This window comes from Tachyglossus aculeatus, chromosome 23, assembly GCF_015852505.1.
Source record: "Tachyglossus aculeatus isolate mTacAcu1 chromosome 23, mTacAcu1.pri, whole genome shotgun sequence".
Taxonomy (NCBI): Eukaryota; Metazoa; Chordata; class Mammalia; order Monotremata; family Tachyglossidae; genus Tachyglossus; species Tachyglossus aculeatus.
In genome coordinates, this window is record NC_052088.1 from 37,379,550 (window position 1) to 37,397,760 (window position 18,211).

Here is an 18,211-nt window from a genome sequence, read left to right on the forward strand (position 1 = left end):
TGAGTAGTGACAAAGGCCCCTTCATTCCCCATTCTCTGTTTCCTCTCCTTTGTCCATTTCCCTCCTTGTAAAAGAACGTTCTCTTCCATCCCACAGTTGCCCCATTTTTGAGGTTTTTACTGTACTGAGCGCTTGGGGGAGTTCAGTAAAGTAGACACGATCCTTGCCCTCAATGAGCTTACCCTCTACTGTGTGATGACCACTCTACTGAGCACTTGGGAGAGTACAATAGAGAAAGTAGATACCATCCCTGCCTTCAGGGAGCTTATACTGTGTGAAGAGCACTGTACGAAGGACAGTGTACTGAGAAGCAGTGTGTGGATAGAGAATGGGCCTGGAAGCGCTTAGAACAGTTCTTTGCACATAGTAAGTGCTTAATAAATGCCATCATTATTATTATTTTAAGTCAGCAGGATCTGGGTTCTAATCCTGGCTCCATCACTTGTCTGCTGTGTGACCTGGGGCAAGTCACTTCACTTTTCAGGGCCTCAGTTACCTCATCAATCAATCAATCGTATTTATCGAATGCTTACTGTGTGCAGAGCACTGTACTAAGCGCTTGGGAAGTCCAAGTTGGCAACATATAGAGACGGTCCCTACCCAACAGTGGGCTCACAGTCTAGAAGGGGGAGACAGAGAAAAAAAACAAAACAAAATAAAATAAATAGAATAGATATGTACAAGTAAAATAAATAAATAGAATAATAAATATGTACAAACATATATACATATATACAGGTGCCATGGGGAAGGGAAGAATCTCTACTAATCAGGTAGATAAGGAGATTAAGACAGTGAGCCCCTTATGGGACAGGGACTGTGTCCAACCTGATTAACCTGTATCTACTCCAGCGCTTAGTACAGTTCCTGGCACACAGTAAGTGCTTAACAAATACCTTTTTAAAAAAACAAAACAAAAGGGGCTGAGGAGCATACAGTAAATAGATACAACCCCTTACAGGAGGAGCTTACAGTTCATGTTTGCAAAGCACTGTGTTCTGACTGCTTATTAATTAGATACAATCCTGCCGTAAAGGAGCACGTGCGGAGCACTGTACTGAGTGTTTGGGAGAGTAAAGTAAATAATAATAATGATGATGGTATTTGTTAAGTGTTTTCTGTCTACCAAGCACTATTCTAAGCACTGGGGTAGATCCAAGGTTATCAGGTTGTCCCACGTGGGGCTCACAGTCATTTGTAAAATGGGGGAACTGAGGCACAGAGAACTGAAGTGACTCGCCCGAAGTCACACAGCTGACAAGTGGCGGAGCCGGGATTAGAACCCATGACCTCTAACTCCCAAGCCCGTGCTCTTTCCACTAAACCACGCAAACCCTGCCTTCAAGAAGCGTACAGTGTACTGGGCTCAGAGCACTGTACTAAGCACTTGGGAGAGGACATTAGAGGTGGTAGAGGCAATCCCTGCCCTCGAGGACTTTACAATCTAGAGCCTTTGGAAAATTCCAGTCTCCTCCCCGCTTCACCCCCATCCGTGTGCTTTGTTGGCTCCTTGGAGACCTCAAGACGTCCCGCTTTGGCTTTTCAGGACGTCCACCCCTGCCTCCCCCAAAGCCCCAGCTCGGCGTTGGGTCGCGTTGGGTCCCATTTCCAGGTCGCCCGCAGCTCCAGGGAAAACCAGGGCAGCCCCACGTGTTCATCCACCCACAGACCTACTCACGCTCCGTTTTTATGATAATCACTTAGAGAGAAAGCAATGGTAGGTTATTCCGGCTAATTGATATGCGTGACTCTCCTACAGCACGAAATCTACTATTAGGTTTCTTAACCCTTTCGAACAGGCTGGAGCACCTGGCCGGAGAGTCGTTATTAGTGAGATCCAGGAGCGTGGTTGTAGAGATGATGGAGGGGGATAGAAAGAACGTACAGAAATAACGCAAATTCAGCGGGGTGGTGGGGAGATTTATTTTCCGAACGAACCAGGCCCCTCCTTTCATGTGAAGAGGGAGAAGTGGCAAGCAAAGAGCTGGGATTCCATTAAAGTCCACAATCCCAGCAGGTTGGTATGCTGTCAGGCTGGAGAAAGCTCAAGGAAGGGAAGAGAATTTTCAGGAGACCCCATCCCGGCTCTCTGCCCAGTCGTCAAGCAACTGATCAGTCAAACAAAGATATTTATTGAGTGCTTACTGTGTGCAGAGCAATGTGCTAAGCACTTGGGAGAGGTCAGTAAAGTCGATAGATGTGATCCCTGCCCTGAAGGAGGGCAGTCCCATTGCTCTGGTCCCCAGGACAGTGTAACCAAAAATGTTCCTTCACTCGAAATTCATTCATTCAATCGTACTTATTAAGCACTTACGGTATGCAGAGCACTGTACTAAGCGCTTGGGAAAGTGCAATATGGCAATTAAAGAGTGACGATCCCTTCCCACAGCAAGCACATTTATTCTGTGTCCTTACCGAAAGACTTATCCCGAGGCCTTTCTTGCTTCTGCCTTTCGGTAACATGCCCAGGATGACCGACATTCATCACAATTGATTTTCACTGGCCAACCACTTATGGACTGAATGCTGTCACCCAATTCTGCTACCCAGGCAGCCCGCTGCCCAACAACAGAAGGGTCATCTTAATTCAGTACTTAGTCCAGTGCTCGAGCGCTCAGCCTAGCGCCCTGCACACAGTAAGCGCTCAATAAATATCATGGATGGATTGATTGATCTTTGAAAACCAAGGATGGCTAGGTAGGTAGAGAGCTAAACCGAGAGGCAGAGAACTGAATCGAGGAGGCTGGCCTGTCCTTTAGGAGAATGGCAGAGTGAGGTGTCAACCGAAGAGCTCCAAAGCTATGGTGATGACCGACCTGCGCGTAAGAAACTTTGCGGGCACTTTGCGATGTACAGCACCCCTGCCTGCCTACTTATTTGTGGCAGCCCAAGCCCCATGGGGACTCAGACCGGCAGGAGTGAGAGAGTGTGAGTGTCACTGCCCAAATGACCAGGTCTTGAAGACTCAGGGCTGTGGCTTCTCCAGCATCCTCGATTTCTCTGATAAGAAGAACCCTCTCCCCATGCCGTCCCTTGCAGCCCCACCCCCACTCACAAACATGGTTTAGGCCAGTTTTGCAAGCCCAGTTTCTGCTCCCAGAAGCCCCCAACTTGGGGCCGCCAGCAGTGGCCCAAATGGCCAACGGGACCGGGAGACTGACCACATCCATCAGGTCCATTTGCTGTATCCTCCCTCAGGTCCCTAGGGTGAGCGGCTGACCTCGGCCCCCCCGCCCCCCGCCCCAAGTAACATGGACAGGGAAAAGAGAAACCGACCCACCACGAGAGGCCAGACGCTGTCGGGACGGTGGCCGGGCCTTGTGCCTCTTCCTTCCGAAAGCTCTTCCTCCAGCTCGGAGGCAGGTGGGCACCCCTTCCCCGACCCCTTGGCCGCCGACCCCCTCCGCCTTCCTTCTCAAAGCCAGGCCCTCTGCAGTCCCGAAGAGGTGGCCGTCGGAGGGGCAGCCCCGCGCTGTGTAGCTAGATCACTGCCCCCATCAGACGACTGGAGCCGCAGAAGGTCAGCGCCGGACTCTCTCTCCGCTTCATCAATTAGCCGGCCGGGACGGTCTTAGTCTAAGCTTATCTTGAAGAGGCCAGCCCCATCCTCTCTGAGCCCTCCCAGGGTCTCAGGAAGGGGAAGCCCACTGTCCACCCACCTCTCCCTCCCCTCTCCTTTCCCTTTCGCCTTTCCCTTTTCCTCCCCTCCCCACGGCCCCCTCCCCCTCCGCTCTTCCATTAAGGGATTTCCTGGCCCTGTTGCCACTCTCTTGGAAAGCCACAGTCAGCATTTGCCCCCGCAGACGGGCCAGCAGCCTGACCCAGGTCAGACAACAAATCACCGGGGCAGAGGGTCGTGCCATGGGTGACTCAGGGAATATTCTCCACTGGAGTCACAGACAGAGGATGAGGGAGAGCCCCAGGACAGCTCGGGGCCCCGGAGAATTCATCGGGGGCTTAGAGGAAATCCGGGGGGCAGTACGAAACATCGGGGACACCCCCATCCCCCCATCCTTCGTCCGCCTCTCCCTCCTGGAATAACCCCCGGGGCCCTGAAATCAATATTTGGGGTGGTGGCTCTTAAAGTTCTTTGGAAGTAAGGCGTGGTGCAATCCAGAGAGGTATTAACTCCCAAACAGGGCCCCAAGGAGAGAGGGTTGGGATCGGGATCAGAACGGCTTTTCTCTGGCTGAAGAGTGAGCGGCTGAGAGAGAGGCAGGCTTCCTTCCGCCGGGCAACCCTGGGGGCGGAGTCCTGGCCTGGGCACCCCTGGGCAGGGACAGAGGGAGGACAACACACACTCCTTGCCCTCGAAGGCCCCGTGACAGTCGGATGGGGCAGGCAGGGTGCATAGAATGCGTACAAGCAAGGCCTAGTGGCCAGAGCCCGGGCCTGGGACTCAGAAGGACCCGGGTTCTAGTCCTGGCTCTGCCCCTCGTCTGCTGTGTGACCTTGGGCAAGTCGCTTCACTTCTCTGGACCTCAGTTCCCTCATCTGGAAAATGGGGATTGACTGTGAGCCCCATGTGGAACAGGGACTGCATCCAACCCAGTTGGCCAGCACTTAGTTCAGTGCCTGGCATATAGTAAGCGCTTAGCAAATACCATCAGAACGAAAACAAACAGCCCAAGCTGGGCACTGGCGGTGGGCACTGGGGGTGGGCACTGTTCCGGTCCTTGGGGGGCTTCCGTCATACAAATGATGGTGCCTTTGTGTGTGGGGGGATTAGATATAGAGCATTACATATGCACACGTTTGTGCATAGGCAGGTACGATGCCTGTCTAGCTGAGCTGTGTGCAGGAAGGGGAGACTCCCCAGGGGCGATGTTTCCCGGTGGGCATGGGTTTGTCTGGGGCGGTGAACACCGGGGGCCACAGCTCCGGCCGGCCACATCACGCACACAAACACACACAGACTGTCCTCTGTGGTGCGGTTGTGTGTGTTGAACGCAGGGTCCGGTGCTGTGTTCACTTTTGCTTCTTTGTCTCCCACATCCTCCCGGAGCTTCCGTTCAGAAGCCACTCCTTTCTGGACGGCAGTGGGCCGGGCTGGTCTGGCCGCCGCAGCGGTCTCTTGGCTCTCAACTAGGAGGTCTCAACATCCATGTCCTTAGTCGCTGCAAACCCGCCCTCGGCCCTCTGACCTAGCTTTTGGCTGCCTGATTTCAGCTCTCCACACCACATGGGACAGGGAATCATCGGACTGGGAAGCAGCATGATGTAATGGAGAGAGCTCGGGCCTGGAGGCAGAAGGTTGTGGGTTCCAATCCTGGCCGTGACACTTGTCTGCTGTGTGATCTTGGGCACTTTTCTGTGCCTCAGTTACCTCATCTGGGAAATGGGGATTGAAGGTGTGAACCCCATGTGGGACAGGGACTGGGTCCAACCCGATTTGTTTATATCCACCCCAGCGCTTAGTACAGTACCTGGCACCCAGTAAGTGCTTAACAAATACCAGAATTATTATTGTTATTATTACCTGAGTTCTCATCGCACCTTACCTCTTGGGCAAGTCGCTTAAATTCCCTTAGTGTCTTAGTTCCTCTTCTGAGGATAAGAGATACTTGCTCTCCCTAACTCTGAGACTGTGATCCCCATGGTGGGGCGGGGACTGAGTCTGGTGTAATGGTCTGAAATCCACCCCCAGTTCTTAGCACAGTGCTTGGCACATAGTAAGGGCTTAATGGGTACCATAAATACCATCATTAACTGTCTGCCACAGTTGTCTCCCAGATCTCAGCTGTGAAGCCACATTCTTTGAGGCCGCACTTCTCTGCCTCCTTAAAACATCTCCTCCCTCCTCCTTGGATCTGGTGGCCCTTCCCCAAGAGGGCTTGCGTCCTGCCAAGGGCGTGGGGGTGGCGGGGAGGGGAAGGGGGGAGTTTTGCCGGGGAACGGCTCTCCGGTTCTCCAGGAAAGGAGCAACAGAAAATGAATCCTGTGCATTTTTTTGGCGTGCGCGGACATGAAGCCCATTGTGAGGGCTAGGCCTTTGATGTCAGTGTCAGATTAAATTCTTGTTCAGACCTCAGACATTCCAAGGAAAGTCTCCCTCTTTCCTGCTGTGGTGGCGCTCAGTCCCCGCTCCGAGCACCGGCCCGCCTCCGCTTCCCGTGGCTTGTGCAGCCAGGATAAGTCTGCCCAGGTCTGGGCCAGGGTAGTCCCATTTTGCTCACGGAGGCCCGTCCCGGGTGGTCTGCCCATCATCAGAGACCCCCGCTGTGGAGACCGAGGGCGATATATGGCAGGGTTCGGGGGTGGTCACCCAGAGGCACCGCACCCAGCCTATGCACAAAGGTGTGGTGTGGTACCCCCACCATACCCCCCCAGCCCCCTATAGAATGTAAGCTTATTGTGGGCAGGGAATGTATCTGTTATATTGTGTCCATGCGCTTAGTACAGTGCATTGTACACAGTAAGCGCTCAATAAATACCATTGACTGTGGTCAATGTGGTTTTTAGACTGTGAGCCCACTGTTGGGTAGCGACTGTCTCTATATGTTGCCAATTTGTACTTCCCAAGCGCTTAGTACAGTGCTCTGCACATAGTAAGCGCTCGATAAATACGATTGATGATTGACTGACTGACCGGCCCTCTGATCCTGCTATAGCCGACCAGCCGCAGACCTCTGCGTGTCACTCACTCGTATTTATTGAGTGCTTACTATGCGCAGAGCACTGTACTAAGCACTTGGGAGAGTATAAAATAACAATAAACAGTCACATTCCCTGTCAACAACAAGTTTACAATCTAGTGGGGCAGGGGAGGAGGTCACGATGCTGGGGAAGGTTGGGGTGGGGGGAATCTGGATCAAGGTGTGGTCGGGGGGTCCCCATTGGCTCCTGACCAGGTCGGACCGGCCCCCAAAAGTGGCACGTCACAAGGCTGGATCGGTACTCCATGGAGCTGGGGCAGATCTCCTTATAGGAGAACAATAATAATGTTAATGGGGATATTTTTAAGCAATTACTATATGCCAAGCCCTGGGGTAGATACAAGATAATCAGGTCGGACACAGTCCCCGTCCCACACGCGGCTCACAGTCTAAGTGGGAGGAAGAATGGGTATTGAGTGCCCATTGTACAGATGAGGAAACTGAGGCCCAGAGAAGTGAAGTGACGTGACTGTGATCCCACCACAGGCAAGCAGCAGAGACGAGATTAGAATTCAGGTCTTCTGGCTCCTAGACCCAGGCTCTTTCCACTAGGACGCACTGCTTCTTTGGTGGCGGAGACAAATGCACACAGATCCCCAGACCACCGGGAATTCTGTTGAATTCAGATCCAGGCAAGGGCTGCAAAGCGGGGTCAGATTGTCTCAATCGGGTGGGTCCCAGAGCCCCATGCTGGGGACACAGTAGAGCCACTGAGTGTTTGCTCCTCCCTGAGACCCCTCCCAGATGAGCCGGCCGGCCAGCCTCGCTCAGAAGCCCACACCAGGGCCGTCTGTCCCACCCGAGAAGGAGCCTTCCTTCCTTGCAGGCTATTTTTGTGCCCGCACGTGGCCGGCCAGGCTGCTCTGAACTGGCTCGGGCCGCCGCCGCCGCTGGAGCAGATGTTTCCCTGGGAGAGGGGGGCGGGGGAAGGCTGCAAAAATCAGGGCTCCCAGATTGACACCTCTCCCCTGTGCGGCCGGGTGCCGGTCAGCTCTCCCGGAATCTGTCTTACAGGACATTTACGTCTGAAGGTTGGGTTTGAAGGCGTCTTTAAGACTCCCTCCTCCTCTCACGTCCGCCTCTCTGTGAGATCATCTGGGAGGGCAGCGTGGCCTTAGAGTCAGAATGACAGCCTCCAGCCACCATCACAACCTGTACTCCGCGGTGGAGAGACTCTGTCCGTGGGTCCGTCCACGACCACCCGGCATGAGGGGAGACTCCGTATGTGGGTCTGTCCACCACCTGTCCCTGGGGAAGGCTCTGTCTGCGGGACTGTCCACCTCCTGTCCTGGACAGACCCAGGGGTCTGTCCACTGCTTTAATGCTAACCTTCTCACTGTCCCTCGATCTCACCCATCTTGCCACCGACCGTTCGCCCCCATCCTATCTCTGGCCTGGGACGCCCTCCCTCTTCAAATCCCACAGACGATTACTCTGCCCCTCTTTAAAGCCTTATTGAAGGCCCATCTCCTCCAGAAGGCCTTCCCTGGCTATGCCCCCTCTTTTCCTCATCTCCCACTCCCTTCTGCTTCACCCGGACTTGCTCCCTTTGTTCTTCCCCTCTCCCAGCCCCACACCACTTAGGTTCATATCGGTCATTTATTCACTTATGTTAATGTCCACCTCCCCCTCTCTAGACTGTAAGTTCTTTGTGGGCAGGGAATGTGCCTGATTATTATGGTATTGTACTCTCCCAAGCACTTAGTACATTGCTCTGCACACATAAGCGCTCAATTAATATGATTGAGTGAATGAATGAATGAATGAATGAATGAATGCCTAGTCCAGGGGAAGGCTCTGTCTGTGAGTCTGTCCACTGCCCATCCCAGGAAGAGGCTCTGTCCTTTGATAATAATAATAATAATTTTGGTATTTATTAAGCGCTTACTATGTGCAAAGCACTGTTCTAAGCCCTGGGGAGGTTACAAGGTGATCAGGTTGCCCCACGGGGGGCTCACAGTCTTAATCCCCATTTTACAGATGAGGTAGCTGAGGCACGGAGAAGTTAAGTGACTTGCCCAAAGTCACACTGCTGACAATTGGCGGAGTCGGCATTTGAACCCATGACCTCTGACTCCAAAGCCCGGGCTCTTTCCACTGAGCCACGCTGCTTCTGTAGTCTGCCACACATCCCAGATGGAGGCTCCATGTGTGGGTCTGCCCACCTCCTGGCCTGGGGAGGCTCCATCCATGGGTCTGTCCAGCACCCGATCCAGGTGGAGACCCCGTCCATGAGTCTGTCCAGCTAGAAGGATCTTCCACAGGGTGGGTGGCATCTTTCCAGCCCCATCAAGAGCCCCGAGCAGACCACCCACTCCCAACCCCGCTCCCATCTGCTGGACCTAGGGGATACCAATCCTCAAAGAGGATGCCCACCGGGCAGGCAGCCCACGGGGCAAGCACCGCCACGCCAAACCTGCCCCTTTCTTCTACCCGGGCCCGGCAGGGGTTTGGTTCCCGTGGCCCTGCGTGACCGGGAACTGAACCAAACCCGCACGATAAGCATGTCACCAACCAGGCTCTGTCCCCGGAGGTGAAGGCCCTGAATAAATAAAATAGAGAAATGCTATCATTTTGCCCAAGGAATGCAAATCTGACACATCCTGGCTCCAGACCAGAAACTCCGCCCCAAAGGACTGCTAATTCCCTCCCCCTGAATCCCAGGACCTGAACGAACAGCAAGAGCTTCGATTTTCCCATGTTGGGGTTGAGTTGTTCTTGGGGTCCCTGCTCCCCCATTAGCTCTGTTGCCTTTATGCTTGAGAAGCAGCATGGCCTAGTGTATAGAGCACGGGCCTAGGGACCAGAGGACCTGGGTTCTAATCCCAGCTCCAACGCTTATCTGCTCTGTGAACTTGGGCAGGTCACTTCACTTCTCCAGGCCTCAGTTACCTCCTCTGCAAAATGGAGATTAAGACTGAGCCCCATGTGGGACAGGGACTGTGTCCAACCTGATTAGCTTGGATCTCCCCCAGCACCTGGCACATAGTAAGCACTTAACAAATCAGTGTAGAAGACACCACCATCTTTCCTGTCTCATAAGCCCGTAACCTTGGTGTTATTCTTGACTCCTCTCTCTCATTTCATTTCATTCAATCGTATTTATTGAGCACTTACTGTGTGCAGAGCACTGCACTAAGCGCTTGGGAAGTACAAGTCGGCAACACATAGAGACGGTCCCTACCCAACAATGGGCTCACAGTCGATTTGGCACATTTATTCAATCCATCAGTAAATCCTGTCGGTTTCCACCTTCACAACATCGCTAAAATCTGCCCTTTCCTCTTCATCCAAACAGCCACTGTGTTAATCTAATCACGTATCCTATCCCACCTTCATTACTGTATCAGCCTCCTTTCTGACCGCCCTGCCTCCTGTCTCACCCAACTCCAGTCCGAATTTCACTCTGCTGCCCAGATCATTTTTCTATAAAAATGTTCAGGCCACGTTTCCCCACTCCTCAAGAAACTCTAGCTGTTGCCCATCCATCTCCGCATCAAAAACTCCTCACCATTGGTTTTAAAGCGCTCAATTGACTTGCCCCCTCCTATTGAAGCAGTGGAAAGAGCCTGGGCTTTGGAGTCAGTGGTCATGGGTTCAAATCCTGGCTCCACCAATTGTCCGCTGTGTGACTTTGGGCAAGTCACTTAAATTCTCTGTGCCTCAGTTCCCTCACCTGTAAAATGGGGATTAAGATTGTGAGCCCCCCGTGGGACAACCTAATCTCCTTGTAACCTCCCCAGTGCTTAGAACAGTGCTTTGTATGTAGTAAGCGCTTAATAAATGCCATTATTATTATTATTATTATTTCATCTTGCTACTCTCCTACTATAACCCGGCCCAGCTAACGCGAACCTTCTCACCGGGCCTCAGTCTCACCTATCCTGCCGCTGACCTCTCGCCCACGTCCTGTCTCTGACCTGCAATGCCTTCCTTCCTCATATCCGACGGACATTGACTCTCCCCGACCTCAAAGCCTAATTGAAGGCCCATCTCCTCCAAGAGGCCTTCGCTGACTAAGCCCTCCTTTCCTTAACTCAGCCCTCTCTTCTGCCAGACAAAACTATTTCTCCTCCCTTATTGACACCCATGCCCATCACCCCCGCCAGCTCTTCCGTACATTCAACTCCCTTCTCAGGCCCCCGGTTCCTCCCCCTCCTCCTTCCCTCACCCCCAACGATCTGGCCTCCTACTTCATTAACAAAATTAAATCCATCAGGTCCGACCTCCCCAAAGTCTCTTCCCCCCTTTCTCCAACCCCCCGGCTCTCAACATTCTCTGCTACTCTCCCATCCTTCCCAGTGGTATCCTCAGAGGAACTCTCCTCCCTCCTCTCAAGTGCTACTCCGGCCACCTGTGCTTCTGACCCCATTCCCTCTCATCTTATGAAATCTCTCGCTCCATCCCTTCTCCCCTCCTTAACTTCCATCTTCAACCGCTCACTCTCCACTGGTTCCTTCCCCTCTGCCTTCAAACATGCCCATGTCTCTCCCATCCTAAAAAAACCCTCTCTTGACCCCACCTCACCTTCTAGTTATCGTCCCATATCCCTCCTACCATTCCTTTCCAAACTCCTTGAACGAGTTGTCTACACGCGCTGCCTAGAATTCCTCAACAACAACTCTCTCCTCGACCCCCTCCAGTCTGGCTTCCGTCCCCTTCATTCCACGGAAACTGCGCTCTCAAAGGTCACCAATGACCTCCTGCTTGCCAAATCCAACGGCTCATACTCTGTCCTAATCCTCCTCGACCTCTCAGCTGCCTTTGACACTGTGGACCACCCCCTTCTCCTCAACACGTTATCTGACCTTGGCTTCACAGACTCCGTCCTCTCCTGGTTCTCCTCTTATCTCTCCGGTCGTTCTTTCTCAGTCTCTTTTGCAGGCTCCTCCTCCCCCTCCCATCCTCTTACTGTGGGGGTTCCCCAAGGTTCAGTGCTTGGTCCCCTTCTGTTCTCAATCTACACTCACTCCCTTGGTGACCTCATTCGCTCCCACGGCTTCAACTATCACCTCTACGCTGATGACACCCAGATCTACATCTCTGCCCCTGCTCTCTCCCCCTCCCTCCAGGCTCGCATCTCCTCCTGCCTTCAGGACATCTCCATCTGGATGTCCGCCCGCCACCTAAAGCTCAACATGTCGAAGACTGAGCTCCTTGTCTTCCCTCCCAAACCTTGTCCTCTCCCTGACTTTCCCATCTCTGTTGACGGCACTACCATCCTTCCCGTCTCACAAGCCCGCAACCTTGGTGTCATCCTCGACTCCGCTCTCTCATTCACCCCTCACATCCAAGCCGTCACCAAAACCTGCCGGTCTCAGCTCCGCAACATTGCCAAGATCCGCCCTTTCCTCTCCATCCAAACCGCTACCCTGCTAATTCAAGCTCTCATCCTATCCCGTCTGGACTACTGCACTAGCCTTCTCTCTGATCTCCCATCCTCGTGTCTCTCTCCACTTCAATCCATACTTCATGCTGCTGCCCGGATTATCTTTGTCCAGAAACGCTCTGGACATATCACTCCCCTCCTCAAAAACCTCCAATGGCTACCGATCAATCTGCGCATCAGGCAGAAACTCCTCACCCTGGGCTTCAAGGCTGTCCATCACCTCGCCCCCTCCTACCTCACCTCCCTTCTCTCCTTCTACTGCCCAGCCCGCACCCTCCGCTCCTCCACCACTAATCTCCTCACTGTACCTCGCTCTCGCCTGTCCCGCCATCGACCCCCGGCCCACGTCATCCCCCGGGCCTGGAATGCCCTCCCTCTGCCCATCCTCCAAGCTAGCTCTCTTCCTCCCTTCAAGGCCCTGCTGAGAGCTCACCTCCTCCAGGAGGCCTTCCCAGACTGAGCCCCTTCTTTCCTCTCCCCCTCGTCCCCCTCTCCATCCCCATCTTACCTCCTTCCCTTCCCCACAGCACCTGTATATATGTATATATGGTTGTACATATTTATTACTCTGTTTATTTATTTATTTATTTATTTTACTTGTACATTTCTATCCTACTTATTTTATTTTGTTGGTATGTTTGGTTCTGTTCTCTGTCTCCCCCTTTTAGACTGTGAGCCCACTGTTGGGTAGGGACTGTCTCTATGTGATGCCAATTTGTACTTCCCAAGCGCTTAGTACAGTGCTCTGCACATAGTAAGCGCTCAATAAATACGATTGATTGATTGATTGATTGATTTCCTCTTCTCCCTCTCCTCTCTGTGTCACCCCTACTTGCTCCCTTTATTCATCCCTCCTCCCAGCCCCACACCACTTATATCTGTTTATTTATTTAATGTCTGTCTCCCAGTCTAGACTGTAAGCTCATTGTAGGGAGGCAATGCATCTGTTTATTGTTATATTGTATTCTCCCAAGCGCTTAGTATAGTGCTTTGCACACAGTAAGCACTCAATAAATTCAATTGAATGAACAAATAACATTAAAAATAATAGCAATAATTACAATAATAATTGCGTTTTTAACCACTTACTATTCATTCATTCATTCAATCGTATTTATTGAGCACTTACTGTGTGCAGAGCACTGTACTAAGCGCTTGGGAAGTCCAAGCTGGCAACATATAGAGACGGTCCATACCCAACAGTGGGCTCACAGTCTAGACAGGGGAGACAGAGAACAAAACAAAACACATTAACAAAATAAAAGAAATAGAATAAATATGCACAATAAAATAGAGTAATAAATTCATACAAGCATATGCATATATACAGGTGCTGTGGGGAGGGGAAGGAAGTAAGGCGGGGGATGGGGAGGGCCAAGCACTGTACTGAGGTAACACAAGATAATCAGGTCAGACACCGTCTCTGTCCCTTGTGGGTCTCACAGTCTAAGTGGGAGGGAGAATAGGTATCGGATCCCCATTTCACAGATGAGGAAGCCGAGGCTGAGGGAATTGAAGGGACTTGCCCAAGGTCGCACAGCAGAGACGCAGCGGAACCAGGGTTAGAACCCAGGTCCCCTGGTTCCCAGGCCCAAGCTGTCTCCACTAGACCCCTCCGCTTCTGGAGGCCTGTGTTCCTAACATCATCTTTGCTTTCTTCCTTCTCCCCAACAGCGTAGCTATCCTGATCTTCAACTCGACTCAGCAGAGCTTTGTCCTGGTGAAGCAATTCCGCCCAGGTAACCCTCTCGCTTGACTCCTTCCTGCATTCGTGTGTATGCATGGGTGCATGTGTGTGTGTGTGTGTATGTGTGTGTGTGTGAATGTATGTGTGTTGAGGGAGGATGGGGAGGGGGGGCGGGCTGTCCCAGGGCAGCGGTTGGGCATTACGCTGAGGGGTGGCATTGGCAAAGGGTTGGGGGGAAACCTTGAGGTGAAGGAAGCAGGCCCGGTCCAGTCCCAGCCCCAGGCCCCAGGGTTCTTGGGAGACTTTCCGGCCCCGGCCCCTTGGGAATGGGCATCCAGAGGCCGAGTTCTGTGGCATAAACCCATCCTCGTGTCTCACTGTTACCATTTCAAGCAAATATTGACTTGCTCAAAATCAATAACAGTGTTTGTTTCCTTAGCAGGTCCCATTAAATCAGTCTAAAAAATCTTGGTTGCTAAGAAACGCTTTCAAGACCCTTCTGGGAAATCTCCTTGAGAAGGTTCTGGCAGAGGCAACTCCCCCCGCCCCCTTCCCTCGCCACCCCCTCCCCCCCGTGGGGAGGAATCGGCGGCTCCTGAAACGCTGAGGGCCCTGGTGCTCCCGGGCCCTCGGTGCTCCTGCGGCCCTGGGGGAGTAACCCACATTGGCTACTTATCTGCTGTGTGACCTTGGGAAAGTCACTTCACTTCTCTGGGCCTTAGCTACCTCATCTCTAAAATGGGGATTGAGGCTATAAGCCCCAAGTGGGACTGGGACTGTGTCCAACCCAATTGGCTTGTATCCACCCCGGCGTCTAGAACAGTGCCTGGCACATTGTAAGTGCTTAACAAATACCATAATTATTATTATTATTTCTCAGGGCTGAGGGATGCCCGCTGTGCATTCCTAGAGGTGAACCCCCAGCAGGAACAGCCAGGAGACTGTCAGGAACCACCAACAGCTCTGAATTCTCCCAATCCAGGGAACCTCTTTTACCGTAATGATATGGAACCCCAGAGACCCAGAGCTGGAAGGCTTTAAACTCATTGTAGAAAGGGATTGAGTCCGTTTATTGTTGTATTGTACTCTCCCAGGTATTTGGTACAGTGCTCTGCACAGAGTAAGCGCTCAATAAATATGACTGAATGGATGAATGACCACATGGGTTCATCTGGTCCAGCCCCCTGTCTTCCGGCAGGTACAAAAATGAACCCAGATGGGAGACATGGGGCTCTGCTCTTTCCTTAAAGGTCTACAGCAGTGGAGACCCCCCCCGTCCCAGCCAGCACCCCAAGGGGAGCCTGTTTGGTGGGTATCATCTCCCTGATGGTCAGGAAACTCTTCCTTGTGTCCAACCAGTTAGAGGACTTGGGTTCTAATCCCTGCTTTGCCCCTTGCCTGCCCTATGACCTTGGGTAAGTCACTTCAATTCTCTGGGACTCAGTTGTCTCCTCTGTAAAATGGGGATTTAGACTGAGCCCCATGTGGGACAGGGACTGTGTCCAACCTGATTAGCTTGGATCTACCCCAGCACTTAGTACAGTGTCTGACACATAGTAAGTGCTTAGCAAATACCATACAGCACTTAGTACAGTGTCTGACACATAGTGAGTGCTTAACAAATACCATAAAAAGCAAAAAAAAACCCCCCACAATCCCTCCTGCTTAAAACCCAGCCCATTTCCTCCTGTGGCATCCCCAGGGGAAACAGAGAACACTAGGAAACAATTGCCACCCAGAAATCTGCATGGGGTTTCAGGCTGGGATTCCATCTCCCCTCAGCTTTCTCTTCCCCAGGTGAAACACCCCAAATCCTCTTCCCATAGGATCTGTTTCCAACCCTTTCCTCATTTCTGTCACTCTATCTATCCTATTTTATCAGCTGGTGGCCAGAGCCAGTCCCTGGACCCTGACGAGGATTTGGACAGGGTGCAAGAAGGTGGAGGGAGCAGGGTTCAGGATGGCAGAGGGAGCACGGCACGGGATGGCAGAGGGAGCAGCATGCAGGGTGACGAAGGAAACGGGTTGCAGGGTGGCGGAGGAACCTGGGCACAAAATGGCAGGTGGACCCGGGGAAGGGATGGCAGAGGGAGCAGGGCCTGGGGTGATAGAGGGAGCAGGGCATAGACTGGCAGAGGGAACAGGGCCCAGGGTGGCGAAGGGAGCTGGGCTCAAGGTGATGGAGGGACCAGGGCATAGGATGGGAAAGGTGGCACAAGAAGCACCGCTCAACTGCAGGTTAGGGTCCTGTAGCTCCAACGTGAGGCCATTGGCTTCTCAGAAAGCCACCCAACGCTGCGATCCGGGCAGCCGGGCAGTCTGCGCCTTAATCCGGTTTCTCACCTGAAGAGCACAGCTCTCTGCTGTGCCTCGATCTGGCTGTAGGACTTCCTCCACAGTGCTCCACCTCTTGGGGCCCAGTTTTTCTCCATCTCCAAGATGGGGCTGGGAGTTCTGCTACTCCACACCTTCCTCCTTCTTTCGGTGCTCATGTGCACGGGTGTGCCTGTGTGTGTGTGTCTGTGTGTCTGTGTGTGTGTGTGGACATGAGTCCATGTAAACTACTCCCGGGCCCACGCTTTGCCATACAGGCCCTGACTGTAGCACGGGGTCGGGGGGCTCCAGCAGCTGTGCCCCAAGGTCAGGGGAGGGGAGGGCCTGACAGGTGGGGCAGGGTGAGTGGACAGCTGAAGCTGGTGGTCCGCAGCCATTCTGGGGAGCCCCGGGTTTGAGGATGGGTCACGGGAGGAGGAGGGTCCAACAGGTGGGAAGTCGGGGGAGTGGAGGGGGGGTGGTGGCACAGGGGCCAGCACGTCCCAGGACAGCTGCCGAAGCCATGGAATCGGTTACGTCACCGCAGGGAGACCGAAATTCTCGGCCCAGAGAGGAAGACCCCGGGCCCTGCTTGCCTCTCTGGTCTACCCCATCCCACTCGTGCTCAGGGCCGGGGGTGCAGGAGATGGGGTCCCAGCCTTTTGTTGGGTAAAGTGGTCTGGCTGACCACCCCCCCCCCCCGCCCTCCCCGATTCCACAGACATGGAAAACAGTGACCCTGGAGGGCTCCCAAGGGGGGTGGCTGGGCGGAAGAGGAGGGGGTGGGGCCTAGGGCCACCAGCTCCCAAAGCGTGCAGGGCAGGGGCCACTCTTCCCAACGTTTCCTGAGCCTGTTCAGTCCCAAGAGCAGAGGGTCTTTCCCGCCGTGAGCCCAGCACAGGGCCAACCTTTTTTCCAGGATTTCTGGGCCTGGAGGCAGCCACGGAGTTCCCTCTAGACTGTGAGCTAGTTGTGGGCAGGGAATGTCACTGATTATTGTAATGTACTTTCCCAAGAGCTTAGTACAGTGCTCTGCACACAGTAAGCGCTCAGTAAATATGATTGAATGAATGAAAGTTCCAGGTGCTGGCTTCCACCGCTTGTTCCCACCCCAGTTGCACCTGGGGTCCATAGATCTGGCCTATGGTGGAAGGCCTATGAGAAGCAGTGTGGCTCAGGGGAAAGAGCCCAGGATTTGGAGTCAGAGGTCATGGGTTCAAATCCCAGCTCGACCACTTGTCAGCTGTGTGACTTTGGGCAAGTCACTTCACTTCTCTGGGCCTCAGTTCCCTCATCTGTAAAATGGGGATGAAGACTGTGAGCCCCCGGGGGACAACCTGATCATCTTGTAACCTCCCCAGCACTTAGAACAGTGCTTTGCACATAGTAAGCACTTAATAAATGACATTATTATTATTATTATTATTATTATTATTAAGGCCTGGTGGGGGGCGGGAGGAAGAAGAATAATAATTAATAATCATGGTACTCGTTAAAGGCTTACTATGTGCTAAGCATGGTTTTAAGCACTGGGGTAGATGAAGTTAATCAGGTTGGACCTAGTCCCTGTCCCACATTCATTCATTCATTCATTCAATTGTATTTATTGAGCACTTACTGTGTGCAGAGCACTGTACTAAGCGCTTGGGAAGTACAAGTTGGCAACGTATAGAGACGGTCCCTACCCAACAGCAGGTTCACAGTCTAGAAGGGAGAGACAGACAACAGAACAAAACATATTAACAAAATAAAATAAATAGAATAGTAAATATGTACAAGTAAAATAAGTAGAGTAATAAATCTGTACAAACATATATACAGGTGCTGTGGGGAGGGGAAGGAGGTAAGGCTGGGGGGATGGGGAGGGAAAGGAGGGGGAGAGGAAGGAGGGGGCTCAGGGGCTCATACTCTTAATGACCATTTTGCAGATAGGGGAACTGAGGCACAGAGAAGTTAAGCGACTTGCCCAGGGTCACACAGCAGACACGTGGTGGAGCCGGGATTAGAACTCAGTCTCCCAGGCCTGTGCTCTATTCACGAAGGCCAGAGCGCCCGATGTTAGGCACAGGGCCGTGGGGTCTCCCGGGGGCCGTGCGTGGGGGTGCAGGATAAGAGTAGAAGATGGAACCCCTGCCCCCTGGAAGCTTGTAGTTTAGTAAGTTCCTA

The 18,211-nt window shown here is 52.9% G+C and overlaps 1 protein-coding gene across 1 annotated transcript in view; it reads left to right on the plus strand.

The window, feature by feature from the left end:
- The window catches only part of NUDT14 (nudix hydrolase 14), an 86,792-nt gene that overhangs the window by 57,793 nt on the left and 10,788 nt on the right, over positions 1-18,211 (plus strand). Inside the window, exon 3 of the mRNA XM_038765845.1 lies at positions 13,720-13,784. Coding sequence (XP_038621773.1) covers positions 13,720-13,784 — 65 coding nt within the window. The remainder of the gene's footprint in view (positions 1-13,719; positions 13,785-18,211) is intronic.